Genomic DNA, 27,789 nt, shown 5'->3' with positions numbered 1-27,789 from the left:
CCCACGCCTGGTCTATCAGGTCAGGCATCGAACAATGTGGGTGTTAGATGACAGAGCTCCTCCACCCCGTGCCTGCTCCGTCAGGTCAGGCAGCAGCCCCATACACAGGAACAACAGGAACACACTGTCCTGTTCCTGCTCCGGTTCCTGCTCCATCAGGTCAGAGGAACACTGTCCTGTTCCTGCTCCGGTTCCTGCTCCATCAGGTCAGAGGAACACTGTCCTGTTCCTGCTCCGGTTCCTGCTCCATCAGGTCAGAGGAACACTGTCCTGTTCCTGCTCCGGTTCCTGCTCCATCAGGTCGGAGGAACACTGTCCTGTTCCTGCTCCGGTTCCTGCTCCATCAGGTCGGAGGAACACTGTCCTGTTCCTGCTCCGGTTCCTGCTCCATCAGGTCAGAGGAACACTGTCCTGTTCCTGCTCCGGTTCCTGCTCCATCAGGTCAGAGGAACACTGGACCGTTGAGACAGAGTCACTGTCAGGATGAAGACCCAGCTCCTCCTCATCCTCTCTGCTGCTTTTTGTGGCACTCAGAGTCCCCGGACCCAGTGGAGCGAAGGTAAGACTACTCAAGTTACTCTCTCATACTCCGATACTCTCATTAGAGGAATCATCCCCCGGACCCAGTGGAGCGAAGGTAAGACTACTCAAGTTACTCTGTCATACTCCGATACTCTCATTAGAGGAATCATCCCCCGGACCCAGTGGAGCGAAGGTAAGACTACTCAAGTTACTCTGTCATACTCCGATACTCTCATTAGAGGAATCATCCCCCGGACCCAGTGGAGCGAAGGTAAGACTACTCAAGTTACTCTCTCATACTCCGATACTCTCATTAGAGGAATCATCCCCCGGACCCAGTGGAGCGAAGGTAAGACTACTCAAGTTACTCTCTCATACTCCGATACTCTCATTAGAGGAATCATCCCCCGGACCCAGTGGAGCGAAGGTAAGACTACTCAAGTTACTCTCTCATACTCCGATACTCTCATTAGAGGAATCATCCCCCGGACCCAGTGGAGCGAAGGTAAGACTACTCAAGTTACTCTCTCATACTCCGATACTCTCGTCAGCCACATTATTAATCTCAAACACTTTTTCATGTGTCTGTTCCATGATAATAGAAAACTCACAGAATGACTGATTATTGAATACTTGGCAAAAGTATTTTGCTCGAGTAGATGTGCAAAGATTGCCTTAGTAAAAGTACTTATGTGAAGGTAATGTAAAGTACTCACAATCTTTACTCAAATACAAGGAGTTACAAATTGAAAAGAAAAGCAATCCAATATTCTTGAAACTAATCCAGATACACATGCAACAAAATACTGATCATAGTGAAGATACTCATATTATACAATAGAATAAATAAGTACTCCCATTCATCACTAAACTAATCATACTTTATCAGTCCCCTCCGGGAGAGTGCTTTTCCACTTTGACCATCCTGCTTCCACGGTGAGGTGGTGCAGTCACATCACAGCTCCAGAGAGCTGATAGAGGGTCAAAGGTCACGCTCAGAGAGCTGATGGAGGGTCAAGGGTCACGCTCAGAGAACTGATAGAGGGTCACGCTCACGCTCAGGGAGCTGATAGAGGGTCAAGGGGCACGTTCGGAGAACTGATAGAGGGTCAAAGGTCACGCTCAGAGAGCTGATGGAGGGTCAAGGGTCACACTCAGAGAACTGATAGAGGGTCAAGGGTCACGCTCAGAGAACTGATAGAGGGTCATGCTCAGATAACTGATAGAGGGTCACACTCACGCTCAGAGAACTGATAGAGGGTCAAGGGTCACGCTCAGGGAGCTGAGAGAGGGTCAAGGGTCACGCTCAGAGAACTGATGGAGGGTCAAGGGTCACGCTCAGAGAACTGATAGAGGGTCAAGGGTCACGCTCAGGGAGCTGAGAGAGGGTCAAGGGTCACGCTCAGAGAGCTGATGGAGGGTCAAGGGTCACGCTCAGAGAACTGATAGAGGGTCAAGGGTCACGCTCAGAGAGCTGATAGAGGGTCAAGGGTCACGCTCAGGGAGCTGAGAGAGGGTCAAGGGTCACGCTCAGAGAACTGATGGAGGGTCAAGGGTCACGCTCAGAGAACTGATAGAGGGTCAAGGGTCACGCTCAGGGAGCTGAGAGAGGGTCAAGGGTCACGCTCAGAGAGCTGATGGAGGGTCAAGGGTCACGCTCAGAGAACTGATAGAGGGTCAAGGGTCACGCTCAGAGAGCTGATAGAGGGTCAAGGGTCACGCTCACGCTCAGGGAGCTGATAGAGGGTCAAGGGTCACGCTCAGGGAGCTGAGAGAGGGTCAAGGGTCACGCTCAGAGAGCTGATAGAGGGTCAAGGGTCATGCTCAGAGAACTGATAGAGGGTCAAGGGTCACGCTCACGCTCAGGGAGCTGATGGAGGGTCAAGGGTCATGCTGACCTGAAACCCCAAAAGTTCAGTACAGATGGAAACGTGTATCAAAGATTGATACAAGTAAATGTACTTTATAAATATTCTTGACTTAAAATAAACAAATATATATATAAATACACAGGTACGTCTCAAAAAATGAGAATATCATGAAAATGTTCAATATTTGTTGTCACTCATTTCAGAAAGTCAAACCCAGATCTTATCTCGACTCCGGACTCTGTTGAGGATTCTGACTGACGGAGTGAAAAGTTGAGGATTCTGACTGACGGAGTTAAATGTTGAGGATTCTGACTGACGGAGTGAAATGTTGAGGATTCTGACTGACGGAGTTAAATGTTGAGGATTCTGACTGACAGAGTGAAATGTTGAGGATTCTGACTGACGGAGTTAAATGTTGAGGATTCTGACTGACGGAGTGAAATGTTGAGGATTCTGACTGACGGAGTTAAATGTTGAGGATTCTGACTGACGGAGTGAAATGTTGAGGATTCTGACTGACGGAGTGAAATGTTGAGGATTCTGACTGACGGAGTTAAATGTTGAGGATTCTGACTGACGGAGTTAAAAGTTGAGGATTCTGACTGACGGAGTTAAATGTTGAGGATTCTGACTGACGGAGTTAAAACCCAAAATTGAAATATTACATAAGATCAAGAAAAAAGGATATTTTAAACAAAATGTAATTCTTCTGAAATGTTCATTTCTCTGTACTCAATACTTGATCGCTCCTTTAGAGTGAGACGCTTCTGACCTGGTCTCTTCTTCAGGAGTGTCTTGACCCCAAGAAGACACTTTAGGATCCCATGTCTAGGATTGGTCTGTCCCTAGTGGCTCTTGATGCGCTGACTCCAGCCTCAGTCCGTCCTTGTCCAACATTTTGCTGGACAGTCCTCTCCAGGCTGCGCTGACTCCAGCCTCAGTCCGTCCTTGTCCAACATTTTGCTGGACAGTCCTCTCCAGGCTGCGCTGACTCCAGCCTCAGTCCGTCCTTGTCCAACATTTTGCTGGACAGTCCTCTCCAGGCTGCGCTGACTCCAGCCTCAGTCCGTCCTTGTCCAACATTTTGCTGGACAGTCCTCTCCACCTTCTCTGGACATGTTGGATCCAGCTCTCTGTGAACAAGCAGCTTCTTTAGCAGTGAGCTTCAGTGGACGGTGTCAATGACTGTCTTCTGGACATCTGTCCAGTCAGCAGTCTTCCCCATGATTGTGTCCCCTCCTGACCGAGACCGAGACCATTTAAAGGCTCAGGGACCCTTTGCAGGGGTTTGGACTTCATTGGCTGATGAGGCTGAGACACCAGGACTTTCTAAAACTCAACTTTTACACAAGATTCTCATTTTCTGAGACTCTGAATTGTGGTTTTCACTCCGTCAGTCAGAATCCTCAACATTTAACTCCGTCAGTCAGAATCCTCAACATTTCACTCCGTCAGTCAGAATCCTCAACATTTCACTCCGTCAGTCAGAATCCTCAACAGAGTCCGGAGTCGAGATCAGATCTGGGTTTGACTTTCTGAAATGAGTGACAACAAATATTGAACATTTTCATGATATTCTCATTTTTTGAGACGTACCTGTGTATAAGTGTAACGAGTACTAAAGTCCATTCATAATGTCGCTGTGGTTGATGTTCTCCCAACAGGTGACGGGGTGAAAGGTCGCTGCTCCAACCTCACGCTGGTTTTAGACAACTGGAGATTCGCCATCATGACACAGGTGAAAGATCTGCTGCTGCACGACCACGACACGGTGCTGCCGGAGTACGGCCGGTGAGACACACACACACCTGTAGCACACCTGTAACACCCACCCACACCTGTAACACCCACTCACACCTGTAGCACACCTGTAACACCCACCCACACCTGTAACACCCACCCACACCTGTAACACCCACTCACACCTGTAGCACACCTGTAACACCCACCCACACCTGTAACACCCACTCACACCTGTAGCACACCTGTAACACCCACCCACACCTGTAACACCCACTCACACCTGTAACACACCTGTAACACCCACACACACCTGTAACACCCACCCACACCTGTAGCACACCTGTAACACCCACCCACACCTGTAACACCCACCCACACCTGTAACACCCACTCACACCTGTAACACACCTGTAACACCCACTCACACCTGTAGCACACCTGTAACACCCACCCACACCTGTAACACCCACTCACACCTGTAACACCCACCCACACCTGTAACACACCTGTAACACCCACCCACACCTGTAACACCCACTCACACCTGTAACACACCTGTAACACCCACTCACACCTGTAACACACCTGTAACACCCACCCACACCTGTAACACACCTGTAACACCCACTCACACCTGTAACACACCTGTAACACCCACCCACACCTGTAACACACCTGTAACACCCACTCACACCTGTAACACCCACTCACACCTGTAACACACCTGTAACACCCACCCACACCTGTAACACCCACTCACACCTGTAACACACCTGTAACACCCACCCACACCTGTAACACCCACTCACACCTGTAACACACCTGTAACACCCACTCACACCTGTAACACCCACCCACACCTGTAACACCCACTCACACCTGTAACACACCTGTAACACCCACTCACACCTGTAACACACCTGTAACACCCACTCACACCTGTAACACCCACCCACACCTGTAACAGCATGGTGCTGAACTGCCAAAGATGGAGCGTGACACCATCAGTCCCCCACTGCTCCATCAGTCCCCCACTGCTCCATCAGTCCTCCACTGCTCCATCAGTCCCCCACTGCTCCATCACCATGGATAGTGAAGTGGACAGAGCCAACAATTACAACAAATTCAAACAGTTTTCCTTCAGGTTTAATGGAGGAGGCTGTGTTTACCCCACCCCTGCATCCACCTCCCACCTGATGTCAACTGCTGCTGATGCTTCTGTAACACTGCCTAATAAAGACAGCTCCTCCGTCCCCTTCCCCTCCCCCACTACTACAAAATCCACACCTGAAGGCCAACTTCCACTGTCCTGTAAAGTGGAGGAGGTCAGGGCGGAGCTCAGGAGACGGTGCAGGTAAGACTGCAGGTGGATGGAGTGTGTCCAAGACTACTGAAAAGCTGCTGCTCCACTGGCAGAGCCCCTCCACTGGATCTTCAACAGGAGTCTTCAATCAGGCAAAGACTTCCTGTCTGGTACCGGTTCCCAAAGTTGGCACCTGTACCAGGTACAAGGTACCAGGTACCAGGTACCAGGTGTTGCAGAGTTAAGTGACTACAGACCTGTGGCACTAACATCTCATATAATGACGACACTGGAACGCTTGGTTCTTCGTTTCTTGAGGTCACAGAGGCAACGGACCCACTCCAGTTTGCTTATCAGGAGCATCTGGGAGTTGAAGATGTGATCCTGTACCTGCTGCACCTGGTCTACACCTACCTGGAGGAGCTGGGATGTTGTGTGAGAATCCTCTTCTTTGACTTCTCCGGTGTACTTATAACCATCCGTCCCCTCATAGTAAAAAAGACATTAGAGGAGATGGGAGTAGGTCGACTCCTGACCTCTTGACAGAGCTGACAGAGCAACCTCAGTATGTCAGGCTGGGTAGCTGTGTCTCTTGGATGGACTCCTGGATGGACTCTTGGATTGGACCCCTGGATGGACCCCTGGATCACCCCTGGATGCTCAGGAGCAGTCCTGGTGCTCCACAATGGGCTGTTTTAGTACCTTTCCTGTTCATGCTCTACACAGCAGACTTTCAACAGACCATGGAGTCCTGCTACGTGCAGAGATACTCAGATGATACAGCCATAGTGGCTTGTGTCAGGAGCAGTCAGGAGCAGGAGGACAGGAACCATCCAGCATTGGAGCTCTGAGGGTCTCCACCTGAACACAACCAGAACTAAGGAGATGGTGGTGGACTTCAGGAGAAGACGCCTCCATCCACTAGTCTCCATACAGGGAGTGATACATTGCCATGGTGCACGCCTACAAATTCCTTGGTGTCACTATTGATGACAAACTGGACTGGTCCCTGAACACCGGCGCCCTCTACAGGAAGGGGCAGAGCCGTTTGTTCTTCCTGAAGACTCTAAGGTCTTTTGATGTGTGTGTGGACATGATAGCCTTGTTCTACCACTGGTGACCACTGCACCCTGCTGTGGTGTGGTGTTCTGGGGAGGCAGACTGGACAAGCTGATGAGCAGACTTGGTGTTCAGCAGGGGACTGAGTCACTTAGAACTGTGGTGTAGGGGGACAGAAGCACCTGAACAAAGCTATAATGGACTATACAGACTCTCCACAGTCTCCTGGAGCGACAGAGAAGCAGCCCTAGTGGTCAACTCCTGTTACTGCGTGGCAGAATGGAGAGATTCAGGAGGTCTTACATCCCGCTGCAATAAGAGTTTTCACTCACACAGCAGTCATTAATCATCTTTTTTATGACTTTCCAGATCACATTTCAACTCATTTTGTCATTATTTTAAACCTACTATTTACTACTTTCTTCAATTATTTAACTTATTTGAATCTCATCTATAAAAGAGTGGTATATAAATGGAAGTGTGGTTGATGTTTTTCTTTTTCTTTTGATGAGCTGTGGGACAGTGAACTTCTATCCATCCGTCCATTCATTTCTTCTTTGTGTCCCTCCAGGATCCAGCGTCTGTCTGATGCGCTGGCAGATCTCTATCAGGAGTTCAACTCCCTGAAGCAGCGTTTGTCGGAGCTCACAACTCAGTTTGACGGCGTCGAGTCCTTTGTGGACGATGTGCGGTCGGGGGGGGGCCCTTCGGGGAGGGACCCTTCAGGGGGCTCCTGGGCCGAGCAGACCCGGACCACCGGCAGGGCCCCTGCAGCTGGAGGCGGAGCTCCGGGTCGGAAGAGCAGGGTGGTGATTTGGAGGGTTGTCAGACCAGTCATCCCTCAACAATGAGTCTCTGGTCTCTAACGTCTCTAACGTCTGTGAGTCTCTAACATCTCTGAGTCTCTGAGTCTCTAACGTCTCTGAGTCTCTAACATCTCTGAGTCTCTGAGTCTCTAACATCTCTGAGTCTCTGGTCTCTAACGTCTCTAACGTCTGTGAGTCTCTAACATCTCTGAGTCTCTAACGTCTCTTAGTCTCTTAGTCTCTTAGTCTCTGAGTCTCTAACGTCTCTTAGTCTCTTAGTCTCTGAGTCTCTAACGTCTTTTAGTCTCTTAGTCTCTTAGTCTCTGAGTCTCTAACGTCTCTTAGTCTCTTAGTCTCTGAGTCTCTAACGTCTCTTAGTCTCTTAGTCTCTTAGTCTCTTAGTCTCTGAGTCTCTAACGTCTCTAACGTCTGTGAGTCTCTAACATCTCTGAGTCTCTGAGTCTCTAACGTCTCTGAGTCTCTAACGTCTGTGAGTCTCTAACGTCTCTTAGTCTCTGAGTCTCTGAGTCTCTAACATCTCTGAGTCTCTGAGTCTCTAACGTCTGTGAGTCTCTAACGTCTGTGAGTCTCTAACGTCTCTTAGTCTCTGAGTCTCTAACATCTCTGAGTCTCTGAGTCTCTAACGTCTCTTAGTCTCTGAGTCTCTAACATCTCTGAGTCTCTGAGTCTCTAACGTCTCTTAGTCTCTGAGTCTCTTAGTCTCTGAGTCTCTAACGTCTCTTAGTCTCTGAGTCTCTAACGTCTCTTAGTCTCTGAGTCTCTAACATCTCTGAGTCTCTGAGTCTCTAACGTCTCTTAGTCTCTGAGACTCTAACGTCTCTGAGTCTCTAACGTCTCTTAGTCTCTTAGTCTCTGAGACTCTAACATCTCTGAGTCTCTGAGTCTCTAACATCTCTGAGTCTCTGAATCTCTGAGACTCTAACATCTCTGAGTCTCTGAGTCTCTAACATCTCTGAGTCTCTGAATCTCTGAGTCTCTAACATCTCTGAGTCTCTAACGTCTCTGAGTCTCTAACGTCTCTGAGTGTCTAACATCTCTGAGTCTCTAACGTCTCTGAGTCTCTAACGTCTCTGAGTCTCTAACATCTCTGAGTCTCTAACGTCTCTGAGTCTCTAACGTCTCTAAGTTTCTAACATCTCTGAGTCTCTGAGTTTCTAACATCTCTGAGTCTCTGAGTCTCTAACATCTCTGAGTCTCTAACGTCTCTGAGTCTCTAACGTCTCTGAGTTTCTAACATCTCTGAGTCTCTAACATCTCTGAGTCTCTAACGTCTCTGAGTCTCTTAGTCTCTGAGACTCTAACGTCTCTGAGTCTCTATTGTCTCTTAGTCTCTAACGTCTCTTAGTCTCTGAGTCTCTAACATCTCTGAGTCTCTGAGTCTCTAACATCTCTGAGTCTCTAACGTCTCTGAGTCTCTAACGTCTCTGAGTTTCTAACATCTCTGAGTCTCTGAGTCTCTAACGTCTCTGAGTCTCTAACGTCTCTGAGTTTCTAACATCTCTGAGTCTCTGAGTCTCTAACATCTCTGAGTCTCTGAGTCTCTAACATCTCTGAGTCTCTGAGTCTCTAACATCTCTGAGTCTCTAACGTCTCTGAGTCTCTGAGTTTCTAACATCTCTGAGTCTCTGAGTCTCTAACATCTCTGAGTCTCTTAGTCTCTGAGACTCTAACGTCTCTGAGTCTCTATTGTCTCTTAGTCTCTAACGTCTCTTAGTCTCTTAGTCTCTCGAACTAACAACACTCATCAATACTGTGAGTGACTCATCAATACATTCATATCAGTGGAAATCGGAAAACAAAAGTTTCATGTGTTGAGGAATTTTGTTTTCAATGTTTTATTCTTGTCAACCAGCAGGAGGCGCCACAGCATGAGTTTAGGTTAGTGGAGCCAAACTGGATTAATAATATGGAAGATAAAGATCCAGAATTCTTCAAGATCTGTTTCATCCTGCGGAGTTAAATCTGTTCTACAGTCAATCTCACGGATTCAATTCAGCAGAGGCGTGTACTACGACGCTGGATTTTCTTATCTAGGTAACTTCAGGCTTAACTCTGGTGTTCTCTTATCCAGGTAACTTCAGGATTAACTCTGGTTTATAGCGGTAACTTTAGGATTAACTCTGATTTGTGGAGGTAACTTCAGCATTAACTCTAGTTTCCTCTTATCCAGATAACTTCAGGATTAACTCTAGTTTTCTCTTATCCAGATAACTTCAGGATTAACTCTAGTTTCCTCTTATCTAGATAACTTCAGGATTAACTCTGGTTTCCTCTTATCCAGGTAACTTCAGGATTAACTCTGGTTTTCTCTTATCCAGGAAACTTCAGGATTAACTCTGGTTTTCTCTTATCTAGGTAACTTCAGGATTAACTCTGGTTTTCTCTTATCTAGGTAACTTCAGGATTAACTCTGGTTTTCTCTTATCTAGGTAACTTCAGGATTAGCTCTGGTTTTCCGTACTACGACGCTGGTTCACTTCTTCCCAGGATAAATCACCATGGTAACTGACTCTGAATGTCTAACCTGCTCCGGAGCAGGTTATGTTCTGGATAAGAGCACAGTGAGGGTAAAGCTCCGCCTCCTGACCAATCAGATCTCTTGGAAAATGCCCCGCCCATTCTTAAATGATGGTGATTGGTGGGCAGGTTCAGCTCTGAGCTGCAGCGGAGAGGAGAGGAGAACGTATCTAGAACAATCTTTTTAACAGAACCCAATAAATCCTGGTCACTGAGCTTTGAAGGAGGTTCTTCTTCTTGTTCTGGTTCTGGTTCTGGTTCTTGTTCCAAGTCTGTTTGGCTCCAGGAGGGTTGATCTGGAATAATGATCTTAATAATAATGCTGACGCTGACAGAACTGCAGAACCATGAATTAATGGAAGCAGAACTTCTCCTGTCGTCACGGTGATGAATTAATATTCCAACAGGAAACACACTCACACGGAGGAACCTCCGCCTCAGAACCTCCTCCTCAGAACCTCCGCCTCAGAACCTCCGCCTCAGAACCTCCGCCTCAGAACCAGAGGAGGTCAAATGTAAAGTAAAAGAAGAGCAGTGAGGAAGCTCTGCCTGGAACCGTTCTGCTGGAATAAAGTGAAGTGACTCTGGTTCTATTGTCCCATGAATTAATCTGCTCTAATCTCACCAAGTCAGCATTAACTAGTCAGGAAGGTTCTGGTTCTGGCTGCAGCAGCAGTGTTGCTTTGAGCTGCTGGATGGGTTGGAATTCTTCATAATCTCAGAGATTAACTGCTCCTCTATGGTAGAGTCAGCTGCTCTGCAGGGTTTCTCCCTCTGTGATTGGTCACACGCTGCAAGCTCCGCCCCTTTCATGTGACCACGTACACATAGGTCTGGGTTGAACCAGAGAGTTGATAACCTGCTTGGTAGTAACAGTGATCAGGAAACAGATCCTGGAGGTGGTCATCAGGGTCGTAGTTCAGGCCTCAGGTCGATTGTAGTTCCAGAATACTGAACAACACTCATCAGAACGTTGTGTCATGATGAGAACTTTAAAGACACAACGACTGATTGTTGTAATGTAAGAGCTAGAAGGTGAGAGGAAGAGGAGGCTCCTGATGAAGGCCACAAGCCCCCTGCTGAGAGGTTTTAACTCCACGGCTCACAGAGAAAAGATCATTTGATCGTTTCTGTTTCATTGCTAAAGTCTGTTTGGTCTCAAATCAAATGATTACAGTGAATCTTTCACTGCTCGAGTGTTTGACAGAAATAGACTCGACCTTTCTCCTCTTCACCTCCACTTTTGTTTGATTTTAATTCTTTGCATTGTCATGAGTTCACGTGAGGAATCAATGAAATACTTGAATACATGTCGTGTTTCAGCATCTTGTCTGAAGTTTGAATGACAACATGAAGCGTCTGATATTTATTTACTTTTTAAAGTTTGAATATTGAGTGTTTTCAACGTGAACCATGTTTAGATCTATTTCTTAAAAATACAATAATTTACTGTGTGTGTGTGTGTGTGTGTGTGTGTGTGTGTGTGTGTGTGTGTGTGTGTGTGTGTGTGTGTGTGTGTGTGTGTGTGTGTGTGTGTGTGTGTGTGTGTGTGTGTGTGTGTGTGTGTGTGTGTGTGTGTGTGTGTGTGTGTGTGTGTGTGTGAAGATGGTATGGTCGGTATACATTGATATATGAGCATGTTTTTAGAATTCTCTGTTCACACGAACAACTGAATAAGTGACTTGTAGTCCAAGAACTACGGTAATCAGTTGTTGGCGTCAGTCTCAGGTGTGTTTGGATGTTTGACAGGTTTCCTCCGTGTGAGGAGCTTCAGAATGTTTCTCCTCTCCGGCGTCGGGCTCGTGGTGTTCGGGAGGTTCAGCTTCTGTCGTCGGTTCAGCAGCGTTAAGCAGAGTTTGTTTGGTGTTGCTGGGGGCTGAAGCAGGAGTTTGTTTGGTGTTGCTGAGGGCTGAAGCAGGAGTTTGTTTGGTGTTGCTGAGGGCTGAAGCAGGAGTTTGTTTGGTGTTGCTGAGGGCTGAAGCAGGAGTTTGTTTGGTGTTGCTGAGGGCTGAAGCTGGAGTTTGTTTGGTGTTGCTGAGGGCTGAAGCAGGAGTTTGTTTGGTGTTGCTGAGGGCTGAAGCAGGAGTTTGTTTGGTGTTGCTGAGGGCTGAAGCTGGAGTTTGTTTGGTGTTGCTGAGGGCTGAAGCAGGAGTTTGTTTGGTGTTGCTGAGGGCTGAAGCAGGAGTTTGTTTAGTGTTGCTGAGGGCTGAAGCTGGAGTTTGTTTGGTGTTGCTGAGGGCTGAAGCAGGAGTTTGTTTGGTGTTGCTGAGGGCTGAAGCTGGAGTTTGTTTGGTGTTGCTGAGGGCTGAAGCTGGAGTTTGTTTGGTGTTGCTGAGGGCTGAAGCTGGAGTTTGTTTGGTGTTGCTGAGGGCTGAAGCAGGAGTTTGTTTTGTGTTGCTGAGGGCTGAAGCTGGAGTTTGTTTAGTGTTGCTGAGGGCTGAAGCTGGAGTTTGTTTGGTGTTGCTGAGGGCTGAAGCTGGAGTTTGTTTGGTGTTGCTGAGGGCTGAAGCAGGAGTTTGTTTGGTGTTGCTGAGGGCTGAAGCAGGAGTTTGTTTGGTGTTGCTGAGGGCTGAAGCTGGAGTTTGTTTGGTGTTGCTGAGGGCTGAAGCTGGAGTTTGTTTGGTGTTGCTGAGGGCTGAAGCAGGAGTTTGTTTGGTGTTGCTGAGGGCTGAAGCAGGAGTTTGTTTGGTGTTGCTGAGGGCTGAAGCAGGAGTTTGTTTGGTGTTGCTGAGGGCTGAAGCTGGAGTTTGTTTGGTGTTGCTGAGGGCTGAAGCAGGAGTTTGTTTGGTGTTGCTGAGGGCTGAAGCTGGAGTTTGTTTGGTGTTGCTGAGGGCTGAAGCAGGAGTTTGTTTGGTGTTGCTGAGGGCTGAAGCTGGAGTTTGTTTGGTGTTGCTGAGGGCTGAAGCTGGAGTTTGTTTGGTGTTGCTGAGGGCTGAAGCAGGAGTTTGTTTGGTGTTGCTGAGGGCTGAAGCTGGAGTTTGTTTAGTGTTGCTGAGGGCTGAAGCTGGAGTTTGTTTGGTGTTGCTGAGGGCTGAAGCTGGAGTTTGTTTGGTGTTGCTGAGGGCTGAAGCAGGAGTTTGTTTGGTGTTGCTGAGGGCTGAAGCTGGAGTTTGTTTGGTGTTGCTGAGGGCTGAAGCTGGAGTTTGTTTGGTGTTGCTGAGGGCTGAAGCAGGGGTTTGTTTGGTGTTGCTGAGGGCTGAAGCTGGAGTTTGTTTGGTGTTGCTGAGGGCTGAAGCTGGAGTTTGTTTGGTGTTGCTGAGGGCTGAAGCAGGAGTTTGTTTGGTGTTGCTGAGGGCTGAAGCTGGAGTTTGTTTGGTGTTGCTGAGGGCTGAAGCTGGAGTTTGTTTGGTGTTGCTGAGGGCTGAAGCAGGAGTTTGTTTGGTGTTGCTGAGGGCTGAAGCTGGAGTTTGTTTGGTGTTGCTGAGGGCTGAAGCTGGAGTTTGTTTGGTGTTGCTGAGGGCTGAAGCAGGAGTTTGTTTGGTGTTGCTGAGGGCTGAAGCTGGAGTTTGTTTGGTGTTGCTGAGGGCTGAAGCTGGAGTTTGTTTGGTGTTGCTGAGGGCTGAAGCAGGAGTTTGTTTGGTGTTGCTGAGGGCTGAAGCTGGAGTTTGTTTGGTGTTGCTGAGGGCTGAAGCTGGAGTTTGTTTGGTGTTGCTGAGGGCTGAAGCTGGAGTTTGTTTGGTGTTGCTGAGGGCTGAAGCAGGAGTTTGTTTGGTGTTGCTGAGGGCTGAAGCAGGAGTTTGTTTGGTGTTGCTGAGGGCTGAAGCAGGAGTTTGTTTGGTGTTGCTGAGGGCTGAAGCTGGAGTTTGTTTGGTGTTGCTGAGGGCTGAAGCTGGAGTTTGTTTGGTGTTGCTGAGGGCTGAAGCAGGAGTTTGTTTGGTGTTGCTGAGGGCTGAAGCAGGAGTTTGTTTGGTGTTGCTGAGGGCTGAAGCAGGAGTTTGTTTGGTGTTGCTGAGGGCTGAAGCTGGAGTTTGTTTGGTGTTGCTGAGGGCTGAAGCAGGAGTTTGTTTGGTGTTGCTGAGGGCTGAAGCTGGAGTTTGTTTGGTGTTGCTGAGGGCTGAAGCAGGAGTTTGTTTAGTGTTGCTGAGGGCTGAAGCTGGAGTTTGTTTGGTGTTGCTGAGGGCTGAAGCAGGAGTTTGTTTGGTGTTGCTGAGGGCTGAAGCTGGAGTTTGTTTGGTGTTGCTGAGGGCTGAAGCTGGAGTTTGTTTGGTGTTGCTGAGGGCTGAAGCTGGAGTTTGTTTGGTGTTGCTGAGGGCTGAAGCAGGACAGCTTTCGCCTGGAAACAAAGGCAGCGCTGCTGAACACTTGTTTTCTGCCTCTCTCATCTGCAGCATCAGGGGAACCTTGGAGAGCCAGGAGAAGGAGGTTCCTCCTCTGCTGGGGCCGGAGTTCCTTCCGAGGAGGTCTCTCTGGGCCGGGGGGGTCGCCGTGGACTTCAAGAGAAGATCGAAAGCTTCTGGAGGAAGATCCACTGTCATTCATTCACTCTATATGGCTGTGTTACTTCTCATTAAACTGCCAATCTGACATGTAAATATTGTGAATGTTTGCTAAAAGATGCCTTTTTATTGTTCAATGTTCAAAATCATGATGGTTCAAGATATTCAATCCAATCTGTTGATTTTCTGGAATACACTAAAATGTGCTTTTCTTTGGAAAAATGCACAAATTACTAAACAAAGTCTCCCACAACCAGTAAACATGTAAAACTACCACAATGGAATAAAACAACTGATTCAGAAAGATGTTTTTGTGTCTAGAAAGAGAGAAAACTCAGATTCACAGTGACAAATAAAAACATATTTAGGACCAAACTAACCACAGAAAGACACAAATTCATCACAAAGAGGAGCATTAACCAAAAATATTGATGATTATAAGTGACCTCAAAATGGTCTGACATACAAAATAATAAAGGAAAAATCTCATACATACAAAATATAACTGCCAAAAAACACAAAACAATATAAAGCTGACTATATACATCTGCAAACCACCCAATGATCTCAAACTGCCAAACAAACATACACAGGCTAAACACCACGATAAACCACCCGAACATAAAGGAAAAGCAATAAAGACACTAACTTACAACACAACCTGACTAAAACCTCGGAGCTAAAAATGATGTAAAACTACAACTGAGTCAAAAAACACAGTAAAAAGTGACGCTAAATAGACTCAGAGACAGAAAACTCAGAAAAAGACGCAGTGAAAACAAACATTTAAATGAAGGGTTAGGGTTATAAGATACAAAACCTTAAAAGAACACGTGGAAAATCCTAGTATGATAAAGAGCTCGAAATAACCTAAACAGATTTTAAATGCACAAAAAGACCCAAAACAGCCTTCAATGGCACCAAAAGGCCAGAAAGAAACCTGAAAGGACACAAAGACTTTAATAGACAAAACACCACCAAACTCAGAGTGAAAAAAGCTTTTCACACTAGATTGAAATGTGAGAAAAACCCAAAACAAAAAGAATCTAACTGACAAAACCAGAAAAAAACAACCAAATAAAGATGCTTCTATCCTAACAAATAACGTACTTACCTGCAGTAAAGGTGATGAACTCCAACCAAGAGAAAATACCATAAAGACTTGATACAACCTGGACAGGCAGGAAACAGAAACACAGAGACACTAAATGAACTGAAGAATTGAATCAGTGACGATAAAAAGCATCAACAAAACTACAAAACAGAAGAAACAAAGATCACATTCGTACTTAAAGAGCTCACAACGCTCAAAACAACCCAAAACAGTCCTTTATAGTCCCAGACAGACCGGAAAAATTACCAGTCACAGAAACACCAGCTCCAGAACCTCCTAACCCTGACCCTAACCCTCCAGGACCTCCTAACCCTAACCCTAACCCAGCTCCAGGACCCCCTAACCCTAACCCTAACCCCTAATCCCTAGCCCTAACCCTAACCCTCCAGGACCTCCTAACCCTAACCCTTTATAGTCCCAGACAGACCGGACACATGACCAGTCACAGAAACACCAGCTCCAGAACCTCCTAGCCCTGACCCTAACCCTCCAGGACCTCCTAACCCTAACCCTAACCCAGCTCCAGGACCCCCTAACCCTAACCCTAACCCCTAATCCCTAGCCCTAACCCTAACCCTCCAGGACCTCCTAACCCTAACCCTAACCCCTAATCCCTAGCCCTAACCCTAACCCTCTAGAACCTCCTAACCCTAACCCTTTATAGTCCCAGACAGACCGGACACATTACCAGTCACAGAAACACCAGCTCCAGAACCTCCTAGCCCTGACCCTAACCCTCCAGGACCTCCTAACCCTAACCCTAACCCAGCTCCAGGACCCCCTAACCCTAACCCTAACCCTAACCCCTAATCCCTAGCCCTAACCCTAACCCTCCAGGACCTCCTAACCCTAACCCTTTATAGTCCCAGACAGACCGGACACATGACCAGTCACAGAAACACCAGCTCAAGGACCCCCTAACCCTAACCCTAACCCTCCAGGACCTCCTAACCCTAACCCTAACCCAGCTCCAGGACCCCCTAACCCTAACCCTAACCCCTAATCCCTAGCCCTAACCCTAACCCTCCAGGACCTCCTAACCCTAACCCTTTATAGTCCCAGACAGACCGGACACATTACCAGTCACAGAAACACCAGCTCCAGAACCTCCTAGCCCTGAACCTAACCCTCCAGGACCTCCTAACCCTAACCCTAACCCAGCTCCAGGACCCCCTAACCATAACCCTAACCCCTAATCCCTAACCCTAACCCTAACCCTCCAGGACCTTGTTACGCTAAAATTAACCCTAACCCTAATCCTAACCCCTAACCCCCCAGGACCCCCTAACCCTAACCCCTAACCCTAACCCTAACCCCTAACCCCAACCCTCCAGGATCTCCTAACCCTAACCCTAACCCTAACCCTAACCCTAAACCCTAACCCTAACCCTAAACCCTAACCCTAACCCTCCAGGACCTTGTTACGCTAAAATTAACCCTAACCCCTAACCCCTAACCCCTAACCCTAACCCCTAACCCCTAACCCTAACCCTAACCCCTAACCCCTAACCCCTAACCCCTAACCCCTAACCCTAACCCTAACCCCTAACCCTAACCCCTAACACTACAAAACACACAACGTGACCAAAGAGATCTACACAAGAACCCAAAAGGCCAGAAATTGACACCAGGAGCTACAAAACCGTCCCACAACCATTTTGTGTCTTGATGAAAGCCCAATGACCTGAAAACCCTCATATGAAAACCTCAAACAGACCAAAATCTATGGCACTAAAAATACAATAAAGGAAAATGATCAGAGCTCGAAGGATAAAGCTACATTTACAACAAATTAGAAAAAAAGTATAACTGAAGGTGTCTTATGAAAGGTGGTGCCCCGCTTTTCTGATTAAACTCTTTGTTTTTCTGTTGGATGAGCCTAACCATGTTTTTCATTTATTAATAGAGAATAGAGAAATAAAAAACTAAATAAAGAACTAGTAGAGAAATAAAGAACTCGAGGAATAAAGAACTAGAGAAATAAAGAACTAAATAAAGAACTAGTAGAGGAATAAAAAAACTAGAGAAATAAAGAACTAAATAAAGAACTAGTAGAGGAATAAAAAAACTAGAGAAATAAAGAACTAAATAAAGAACTAGCAGAGGAATAAAGAAGTAGAGGAATAAAGAACTAAATAAAGAACTAAATAAAGAACTAGTAGAGGAATAAAGAACGAGAGGAATAAAGAACTAGAGGAATAAAGAACTTGTGGAGGCTGAGAATGATGAGACGGACGAAGGAGTCGAGTCGGCTTTCTTTATTGCCTCCAGCCACATGACAGTTCACCTGTCAAACATCATTACCTGTGCGTCACAGCACTTCCTCTTTTAACACCTCCCCATCACCAACACACCCCCGCACGTCACCGACACACCCACTCCATTCTGCTTGGGAGAACCTCCCTCAAGGTGCACACCACACAGGCCCCCCCCGAACAATCAGAAACTATCAAAAAAACAAAAATACGCACCAAAAAAAATGTTTGCTTGTTTTTTCTCTTTTTTAGTCCCTTTTGGGAGGTCTTAGCACCCGACCAAAACGGCTGCGTTGCACCTCCAATGGAGTAGGTGCAAGTACCGGCACCGGGGGTTAAGGCAGGTGCAGGGGACATTGCAGGAGCTGATGACTTAGGGGGGCGCCCACGTCTCGGGGGTTGCGCCACCTCCACTGGCTGCTCTGGCATGACATGGGCAGGTTTCAGACGGTCCACTGAAACCCGGACATGCCTACCCCCCATGTCCACCACAAAGTTCTTCGGCCCTGCCTCGAGGACGTGAAACGGGCCGTCATATGGCGGCTGAAGTGGGGAACGATGAGCGTCATGTCGAATGAACACATATTCGGCTGCCATCAGGTTCTTCGGGAAATAGGACCGGGGCAGACAGTGATGAGCTGGAACCGGGTTGAACATGCGGGCCGGCTCCTTGAAGACTGGCCGCCTTGCTGTAACCAACCAGGGTTCTGATGGTTCTGGCAGGAACTCTCCGGGGACCCGCAGAGGCTGACCAAACACCAGCTCTGCAGATGACGAGTGGAGATCTTCCTTCGGGGCCGATCGCAGGCCCAACATGACCCACGGCAGTCGGTCGACCCAGTTGCTGTCAGTGAGGGTGGCTCGGAGAGCGGCCTTCATCGTGCGATGGAAACGCTCACACAGTCCATTGGCTTGAGGGTTGAAAGCCGTCGTCCGGTGTAGCTGCACCCCCAGGCCTTTAGCCACCTCTGTCCACAGCTCTGAGGTGAACTGGGAGCCTCTGTCCGAAGTGACGTCCAACGGCGTGCCGAACCGGGCCACCCAGGTGGATATGCCACCTCCGCAGACGTCGTCGATGCCAGAGGAATCACCTCCGGCCACCTAGTGGTCCTGTCCACCATAGTGAGGAGGTGAGTGAAGCCTTGAGAGGGAGGAAGTGGACCCACCAAGTCCAGATGCACATGATCGAACCTCCTCTCAGGGATAAGGAATGGCTCCAGGGGAGCCTTGGTGTGACGGTGTACCTTGGACCGCTGACACGCCACACAGGAGGCCGCCCAGCTCCTGACATCCTTCTTGAGGCCCGGCCAGACGAACTTTGCCCCCACCAGCTTCACGGATGCTCTTACACCCGGATGCGATAGAGCATGAACCGCATCAAAAACCTGCCGTCGCCAGCCAGCAGGTACCATGGGGCGGGGCTGTCCCGTAGACACGTCACACAGGAGTGTGGTCCCACTGTCCTGGAAGACCACATCCTGCAGCCGTAACCCTGTGGTGGCTGTCCTGTAGGCCTGGATGTCACAGTCAGTCAGCTGGTCGCTGGCCATGGCAGCATAGTCCACTCCAAGGTGCACAGAGTTCACGTGTGCCCGGGAGAGGCAGTCGGCCACAGCATTGTTTTTTCCAGCTACATGCCGAATGTCTGTGGTGAACTCTGAAATGGCAGAGAGGTGGCGCTGCTGCCGCCCAGACCAGGGCTCCGAGGTCTTGGACATGGCGAAGGTGAGGGGCTTATGGTCCACAAAAGCAGTAAACTGCCGGCCTTCCAACAGAAACCTAAAGTGACGTATGGCGAGGAAAAGAGCCAAGAGTTCTCTATCAAACGTGCTGTACTTCCTCTCATTGTCACGCAGTTGTTTGCTGAAGAATGCCAGAGGCTGCCAGGCTCCAGCCACCCACTGTTCACATACTGCCCCCACTGCGTAGTCCGAGGCATCGGTGGTGAGTGCGACCGGTGCGGTTGGAGATGGGTGGGCGAGCATGGCAGTGTTGGAGAGCGCAACCTTGGCCTTCTGGAAAGCCAGGATCCTTTCTGGGGACCAGTCCACGTCCTGCTTGGCCTTCTTGCCCCTCAGAACTTCATACAAGGGACGCATTAGGTGAGCTGCGTGTGCGATGAAGCGGTTATAAAAGTTCACCATGCCCAGGAATTCCTGCAGTGACTTTATGGTTCTCGGACGTGGAAAGGCAGTGATCGCTTCCACCTTAGCCGGTAAGGGCACCACTCCCTGTGAGGATACATGGTGGCCCAGAAACTCAATTTCTGATAGTCCAAAGCAACACTTCGCTGGGTTCACAATCAGCCCATGCTCATTAAGTCTCTCAAAGAGCTGCCGCAGGTGTAACAGGTGCTCTGCAGGTGAGGCGCTGGCCACTAGGATGTCATCCAGATATATGAACAGGAAAGGCAGTCCCCTTAACACGGAGTCCATCAAGCGCTGGAATGTTTGTGCTGCACCTTTTAGTCCAAACGGCATCCGCAAAAACTCAAAAAGTCCAAATGGCGTGATCACTGCAGTCTTGGGCACATGCTGCGGGTGAACTGGTACCTGGTGGTAGCCTCTTACTAAATCCACCTTGGAAAAAATCACTTTTCCTGTCAGATGGACGGAAAAGTCTTGGATGTGTGGAACGGGGTACCGATCATGTGCGGTAATATTGTTGAGGCGCCGGAAATCCCCACAAGGCCTCCATCTTCCATCTGATTTCGGAACCATGTGCAAAGGTGAGGCCCAGGGGCTGTCAGAGCGCCGCACAATCCCAAGCCGTTCCATAATGGCAAACTCTTCTTTAGCGATTGCCAGCTTAGCCGCATCCAGCCGGCGAGGGCGAGCAAACACCGGCGGCCCAGTCGTGGGGATATAATGTTCCACTCCATGCTTGACAATGGAGGCTGAGAAGGTAGGGACCGTCAGTTCGGGAAACTCAGCCAGAAGCTGCTGGTACACATCCCCTGAAGCTAAGCTATTGGCGAGGGATACCGCCTCCCCCTTCCCCAAAGTGCAGGAGTAAGAGGAGAACGAGACGGCGTGCACCAGGCGGTGATTCGACATGTCCACTAATAGTCCGTGATCGCACAGGAAATCTGCTCCCAGGATGGGCACAGACACAGCAGCCATGACAAAATCCCATCCGAACTGACGGCCATTGAATCCCACAGTCACGAACCTGGTGCCAAAGGTGCGGATGGGAGTCCCGTTAGCGGCATCCAGAGGCGGCCCTTTCACGCCGCTCGCGACGTCGGTGAAGGAGGCGGGGATGATGCTCCGCTGCGCTCCGGTATCCACGAGAAAACGCCTCCCGGATACAGTGTCTTTAATAAACAGCAGCTTCCCGGTGTTCCCGGCGCTCACAGCTGCTATCGAGCGCCGGGTCTGGCGTTTCCCTGCACAGAGAAGGAGCAGGGTGGCGTGCAGCGGTGGGCTCTGCTCCCGAAACGCCGGTGGAAGAAACACAGCTGGACGTCTTTCTTGAGTCGATCCGTAACTGCCCTGATCGTAGCCTGCGCTTCCTCCTCCCGCTGGTTTCCAAGTTGCGCCGGTAGAACTGTTTGCACTCCGTACGACCGCGACGCGAGCAGGATCCTGTCAGCCTCTTCCGCCAACCCACGATAGTCTTTAGTGCGCACGAGCGGAGAGCTGGCCAGAGCGGTGCGCACCTGAGCAGGTAGTTGACGCAGGAACAGCTGGATGAAGAGGAACTCAGCGTCACCTGATCCCCTCAGCGCCAACATGTTCTCCATCAGCTCCGTGGGTTTGCAGTCTCCCAAGCCGTTGAGAGACAGAAGGCGCTCCGCTCGCTCGGCGTCGGACAGCTGGAACAGCCGGAGGAGTTGAATTTTGAGCGCGGTGTATTTTCCGTGCGCCGGCGGGTCCCGAAGCAGCCCCATAACTCTGCGGGTGGTGGAAGAATCCAGCGCAGCAACGACGTGGAAGTACTTCGTGTCGTCTACCGTTACCCCTTGTAGATGGAACTGAGCCTCGATATGCTGGAACCACGGCTCCGGATCGTGCTGCCAAAACTCCGGCAGTTTGACAGCAGCGGCGTACACCGCGGGAGCTCCGGCTCCCGCGCTGCCGGCGATTGCACCGCTGCTGGTTTCAATAGACATGTTCAAATGTCAGGGTCACCAATGTGGAGGCTGAGAATGATGAGACGGACGAAGGAGTCGAGTCGGCTTTCTTTATTGCCTCCAGCCACATGACAGTTCACCTGTCAAACATCATTACCTGTGCGTCACAGCACTTCCTCTTTTAACACCTCCCCATCACCAACACACCCCCGCACGTCACCGACACACCCACTCCATTCTGCTTGGGAGAACCTCCCTCAAGGTGCACACCACAAACTAGATAAATAAAGAACTAGAGGAATAAAGAACTAAATAAAGAACTAGTAGAGAAATAAAGAACTAGTAGAGAAATAAAGAACTAGAGGAATAAAGAACTAAATAAAGAACTAGTAGAGAAATAAAGAACTAGTAGAGGAATAAAGATCTAGAGAAATAAAGAACTAGAGGAATAAAGAACTAGAGGAATAAAGAACTAAATAAAGAACTAAATAAAGAACTAGTAGAGGAATAAAGATCTAGAGAAATAAAGAACTAAATAAAGAACTAGCAGAGGAATAAATAACGAGATAAAGAATTAGTAGAGAAATAAAGAACTAGAGGAATAAAGAACTAAATAAAGAACTAGAGAAATAAAGAACTAAATAAAGAACTAGTAGAGGAATAAAGAACTAAATAAAGAACTAGAGGAATAAAGAACTAAATAAAGAACTAAATAAAGAACTAGTAGAGGAATAAAGAACTAAATAAAGAATTAGTAGAGAAATAAAGAACTAGAGGAATAAAGAACTAAATAAAGAACTAGTAGAGGAATAAAGAACTAAATAAAGAACTAGAGGAATAAAGAACTAAATAAAGAACTAGTAGAGGAATAAAGAACTAAATAAAGAACTAGAGGAATAAATAACAAGATAAAGAATTAGTAGAGAAATAAAGAACTAGAGGAATAAAGAACTAAATAAAGAACTAGTAGAGAAATAAAGAACTAGAGGAATAAAGAACTAAATAAAGAACTAGTAGAGGAATAAAGAACTAAATAAAGAACTAAATAAAGAACTAGAGGAATAAAGAACTAGAGGAATAAAGAACTAAATAAAGAACTAAATAAAGAACTAGAGGAATAAATAACGAGATAAAGAACTAGTAGAGAAATAAAGAACTAGAGGAATAAAGAACTAAATAAAGAACTAGTAGAGAAATAAAGAACTAGAGGAATAAAGAACTAAATAAAGAACTAGTAGAGAAATAAAGAACTAGAGGAATAAAGAACTAAATAAAGAACTAGTAGAGAAATAAAGAACTAGAGGAATAAAGAACTAAATAAAGAACTAGCAGAGGAATAAAGAACTAAATAAAGGACTAAATAAAGAACTAGAGGAATAAAGAACTAGAGGAATAAATAACGAGATAAAGAATTAGTAGATAAATAAAGAACTAGAGGAATAAAGAACTAAATAAAGAACTAGTAGAGGAATAAAGAACTAAATAAAGAACTAAATAAAGAACTAGAGAAATAAAGAACTAGAGGAATAAAGAACTAAATAAAGAACTAGAGGAATAAAGAACTAAATAAAGAACTAGTAGAGAAATAAAGAACTAGAGGAATAAAGAACTAAATAAAGAACTAAATAAAGAACTAGTAGAGGAATAAAGAACTAAATAAAGAACTAAATAAAGAACTAGATAAATAAAGAACTAGAGGAATAAAGAACTAGATAAAGAACTAGGAGAGAAATAAAGAACTAGATAAATAAAGAACTAGAGGAATAAAGAACTAAATAAAGAACTAGTAGAGAAATAAAGAACTAGAGGAATAAAGAACTAGTAGAGAAATAAAGAACTAGAGGAATAAAGAACTAGAGGAATAAAGAACTAGATAAAGAACTAGGAGAGAAATAAAGAACTAGAGGAATAAAGAACTAAATAAAGAACTAGTAGAGAAATAAAGAACTAGAGGAATAAAGAACTAAATAAAGAACTAGTAGAGAAATAAAGAACTAGAGAAATAAAGAACTAAATAAAGATCTAGAGGAATAAAGAACTAAATAAAGAACTAGAGGAATAAAGAACTAAATAAAGAACTAGTAGAGAAATAAAGAACTAGAGAAATAAAGAACTAAATAAAGATCTAGAGGAATAAAGAACTAGATAAAGAACTAGAGGAATAAAGAACTAAATAAAGAACTAGAGGAATAAAGAACTAGAGGAATAAAGAACTAGATAAAGAACTAGTAGAGAAATAAAGAACTAGAGGAATAAAGAACTAGAGAAATAAAGAACAAGAGGAATAAAGAACTAGAGGAATAAAGAACTAGTAGAGAAATAAAGAACTAGAGGAATAAAGAACAAGAGGAATAAAGAACTAGAGGAATAAAGAACAAGAGGAATAAAGAACTAGATAAAGAACTAGTAGAGAAATAAAGAACTAGAGGAATAAAGAACTAGAGGAATAAAGAACTAGATAAAGAACTAGTAGAGAAATAAAGAACTAGAGGAATAAAGAACTAGAGGAATAAAGAACTAGAGGAATAAAGAACAAGAGAAATAAAGAACTAAATAAATAAAGAACGAGTAGAGGAATACATAGATTAAGGAATAAAGAAGTAGAGGAATAAAGAGTTGAATAAATAAAGACCTAATAGAGGAATAAAGAAGTAGAGGAATAAAGAGTTGAATAAATAAAGACCTAATAGAGGAATAAGAAATAAAGGGGTATTTTCCCCTCCTGATGATAAAAACTTGACAAAAACCAAAGGTGCCCTCACGCCTCCTTTTGCAATGTCAACCAAACTTGACTGCACCACGCCCACCTGGGCTCCACAAAAAACGGACACCTCCAGCCAACCAATCAGGAACCAGAAAACGGGTGCGCGGGGTTCGTTTCCACTAATCAGAGAGGAGAAGGGCGGGGACTGAGCGTGTTGTTGCCACAGCGATGCCGTTCCGCGTCATTTGGTGTCCTGTGCTCGTTGTGGACTCCACGGATCACTTTCTCCGGGATTCAAGCCTCCCGAGCCCGCGACGCTCCTCCCGCCATGGTTCCCCCGTGAAGTGAGTATCTCTGCCGTCCGCCGTGTGTCGGTCCGACGGAGGAAAAGACTTTAGGTTTCTAAAACGGGCTTCAGCAGTAACTTGAGGTGTTCCAGCAGGAATAGACCCATTAGCTCAGTTTACCTGCTAATGACACAAAATGTGGATTTAACTGTTAAATCAGCGACAAACAGTCGAGTTTCATCTCCTGCAAATCTTTTATCGTGGTAACTAATAGTAACGCGTCCACAAACCCTCAAATTAACGCTCATTAACGCCATATGGACCGTTTGTCACGGTCCTGATCAAATCGTGACAAAGCAACTATTAACCCTTTATTTGACCACGTCCACCTTTTTAAATCAAACCGTGACACTTTTCTTCACTTCTACAATCACAACATAACTTTGACAAAAGTCAAGCAGTTTGATAAATCCATACACATTCATGTCAATATCATAGAAGCGTTGGGAAACATCACAATGTTGTATTTGTGAGTAAATCATTGTGAGATAAAATTATTAGAATAACATGCAATTAATGAACATACAGACAAACCAAAATATGAAGGTAAGTGGAAAAAAAAAGTGCATCAACTTTACTTAATGATTAAAAAGACACTTGCTCACTGATACAACCCATAGATAAGAGGAACCAACACCCAGACTGGATCCAGTCACTTCTGCAGAGTACAAACTGGAGCCTGTTCAACAAACCCACAACGTTTCCAGTAACTTAATCATCAGTGTGTCCGGATGTTGTTGTTGTTGTTGATGATCTTGGTGACGTTGATATCATCCATCCAGCCATCTTCTGCACTGCTTTATCCTGTTCAGGGTCACTTGACCCAAACCCAGTTCACTATGAGCAAGAGCAGCTACACCTGAGCTATGAAGCAGGAATAACATATAAGGATATCTCTTTGTTATCTCAATTAACATATACAGATATCTCTGTTACCTGAATTCACATACCAAGATATGTCTGTGTTCTGGATTAACATACCCAGACATTCTCAATCTCTGATCAGCGATAGTAGGAAGCAGATTATCAAGTGTCTCAGCCACTGTAAAGACCGTGGTAGTTTTGTTGTCGGTCCCTCAGGGAGACAGACCATGTCTGAAGGGACTGCAGCTAGACCGTCTCCAGCAAAATGGCACATGTGGCTCATTGTGTCCTTCGATGGCTTTCTCTCACGACAGGTTACCAGAGGATGCACACGAGACGCAGCCCGGCGTCCATCCCCTCCGGAGTCCCGGCACAAACCTTGGAACTGGGACTGTCGGGGACTCGACTCGCCGTGTCCCAGAGGCCGAGCAGCGCTTCGCCGGGAAAGTGCTTCGCCCGCTCGGTGTCGGTATCTGTGGCCTGTGACGGCCGAGCCAAGCGCAACACGCCGGTGAGCCGCCTCCGCCTCCGCCGGTCGCTCGTCACTCATACCCCCCTAACCCTAACCCCATACCCCCCTAACCCCATATCCTCCTAATCCTAACCCCATACCCCCCAACCCCATATCCTCCTAATCCTAACCCCATACCCCCCAACCCCATATCCTCCTAATCCTAACCCCATACCCCCCTAACCCCATATCCTCCTAACCCTAACCCCATACCCCCCTAACCCCATATCCTCCTAATCCTAACCCCATACCCCCCAACCCCATATCCTCCTAATCCTAACCCCATACCCCCCTAACCCCATATCCTCCTAATCCTAACCCCATACCCCCCAACCCCATATCCTCCTAATCCTAACCCCATACCCCCCTAACCCCATATCCTCCTAATCCTAACCCCATATCCTCCTAACCCCATATCCTCCTAATCCTAACCCCATACCCCCCTAACCCCATATCCTCCTAATCCTAACCCCATATCCTCCTAACCCCATATCCTCCTAATCCTAACCCCATACCCCCCTAACCCCATATCCTCCTAATCCTAACCCCATATCCTCCTAACCCCATATCCTCCTAATCCTAACCCCATACCCCCCTAACCCCATATCCTCCTAATCCTAACCCCATATCCTCCTAACCCCATATCCTCCTAATCCTAACCCCATACCCCCCTAACCCCATATCCTCCTAATCCTAACCCCATATCCTCCTAACCCCATATCCTCCTAATCCTAACCCCATACCCCCCTAACCCCATATCCTCCTAATCCTAACCCCATATCCTCCTAACCCCATATCCTCCTAATCCTAACCCCATATCCTCCTAATCCTAACCCCATACCCCCCTAACCCCATATCCTTTTAATCCTAACCCCATATCCTCCTAATCCTAACCCCATATCCTCCTAATCCTAACCCCATACCCTCCTAATCCTAACCCCATTCCCCCCTAACCCTAACCCTCCTAATCTTAACCGCATATTCTCCACACACACACACACACACACACACACACACACACACACACACACACACACACACACACACACACACACACACACACACACACACACACACACACACACACACACACACACACACACACACACACACACACACACACACACACACACACACACACAGAGCAGTGTACCCTCAGCTACGACTCTGTTGGAGGAAGAGTTCGAGGAGCGGAGGCTTCACTATATTAGAAAAGTGACCATGTGGTCTCTTTGTGTTTTCCTCCAAGTAAACGAGAGCACATTGAAGAAAGAACCAAACTTTATGGAAAATTGTTGCGCAATACCATCTATTCTTGATAGATTTTCTCTTCTAGGTCTGTTTATGTGCTCGGATCCACTGCAACCGTGTTTTTTTTATACCGTTTCCCGAGGCGAAACATTTCTTTGATGCTCCTGATCCCCCCCCTGCAGAGACAGCCGGAGGCTACGGAGCCCTGTTTCTGTACAGGTGCACCGCCGCCGTGGTAAATAGTTCTTCCGCTCATGCGTGAGTAACAAACATGGCGGCCTCCATAGTGGCGTGACTCCCAGTCCGTTTTCTAGTTGAGATTCTCCTCTGATAACATCCAATTCATCGTCTGTCCATACGAAAGTCGGTTCTCGCTGTTGTGTTCACGTT

General features: G+C 47.0%; 3 protein-coding genes across 5 annotated transcripts in view; all 3 read left to right on the top strand.

The window, feature by feature from the left end:
- Positions 1 to 38: 38 nt before the first annotated feature.
- LOC308109047 (uncharacterized protein) lies at positions 39 to 14,577 on the top strand. 3 transcript variants are annotated; one of them, XR_013935313.1, is made up of 6 exons: positions 50 to 300; positions 442 to 559; positions 4,058 to 4,184; positions 7,070 to 8,551; positions 8,654 to 9,359; positions 14,171 to 14,371. XR_013935313.1 is itself a non-coding variant. In XM_080462389.1 (5 exons), the coding sequence occupies exons 2-4, from the start codon at positions 484 to 486 to the stop codon at positions 7,347 to 7,349; spliced, it is 483 nt and encodes a 160-aa protein (XP_080318515.1). In that variant the 5' UTR covers positions 39 to 300; positions 442 to 483; the 3' UTR covers positions 7,350 to 7,378; positions 14,171 to 14,577. The 3 variants fall into 3 exon arrangements, 2 of the variants coding, with proteins under 2 accessions (XP_080318515.1, XP_080318516.1); XM_080462389.1 differs by lacking the exon at positions 8,654 to 9,359 and having other exon boundaries at positions 39 to 300; positions 7,070 to 7,378; positions 14,171 to 14,577; XM_080462390.1 differs by lacking the exon at positions 8,654 to 9,359 and having other exon boundaries at positions 77 to 559; positions 7,070 to 7,378; positions 14,171 to 14,378.
- Positions 11,618 to 14,380, top strand: LOC308118280 (uncharacterized protein; the record flags this gene model as incomplete). The annotated part of the gene is made up of 3 exons (XM_080477630.1): positions 11,618 to 11,658; positions 12,872 to 13,808; positions 13,972 to 14,380. 3 exons carry the CDS (start codon positions 11,618 to 11,620, stop codon positions 13,990 to 13,992), a joined length of 999 nt encoding a protein of 332 aa, XP_080333756.1. The 3' UTR covers positions 13,993 to 14,380.
- Positions 14,578 to 24,680: 10,103 nt separating the features above from the next.
- cep131 (centrosomal protein 131) overlaps positions 24,681 to 27,789 on the top strand; it is a 42,612-nt gene continuing 39,503 nt past the window's right edge. The window contains exons 1-2 of the mRNA XM_080475099.1: positions 24,681 to 24,770; positions 25,952 to 26,148. Coding sequence (XP_080331225.1) covers positions 25,963 to 26,148 — 186 coding nt within the window. The 5' untranslated portion in view covers positions 24,681 to 24,770; positions 25,952 to 25,962. The remainder of the gene's footprint in view (positions 24,771 to 25,951; positions 26,149 to 27,789) is intronic.

This window comes from Lipophrys pholis (assembly GCF_963383615.2).
Source record: "Lipophrys pholis genome assembly, chromosome: 1".
Taxonomy (NCBI): domain Eukaryota; kingdom Metazoa; phylum Chordata; class Actinopteri; order Blenniiformes; family Blenniidae; genus Lipophrys; species Lipophrys pholis.
This window is presented reverse-complemented; position numbering and strand designations above follow the sequence as displayed.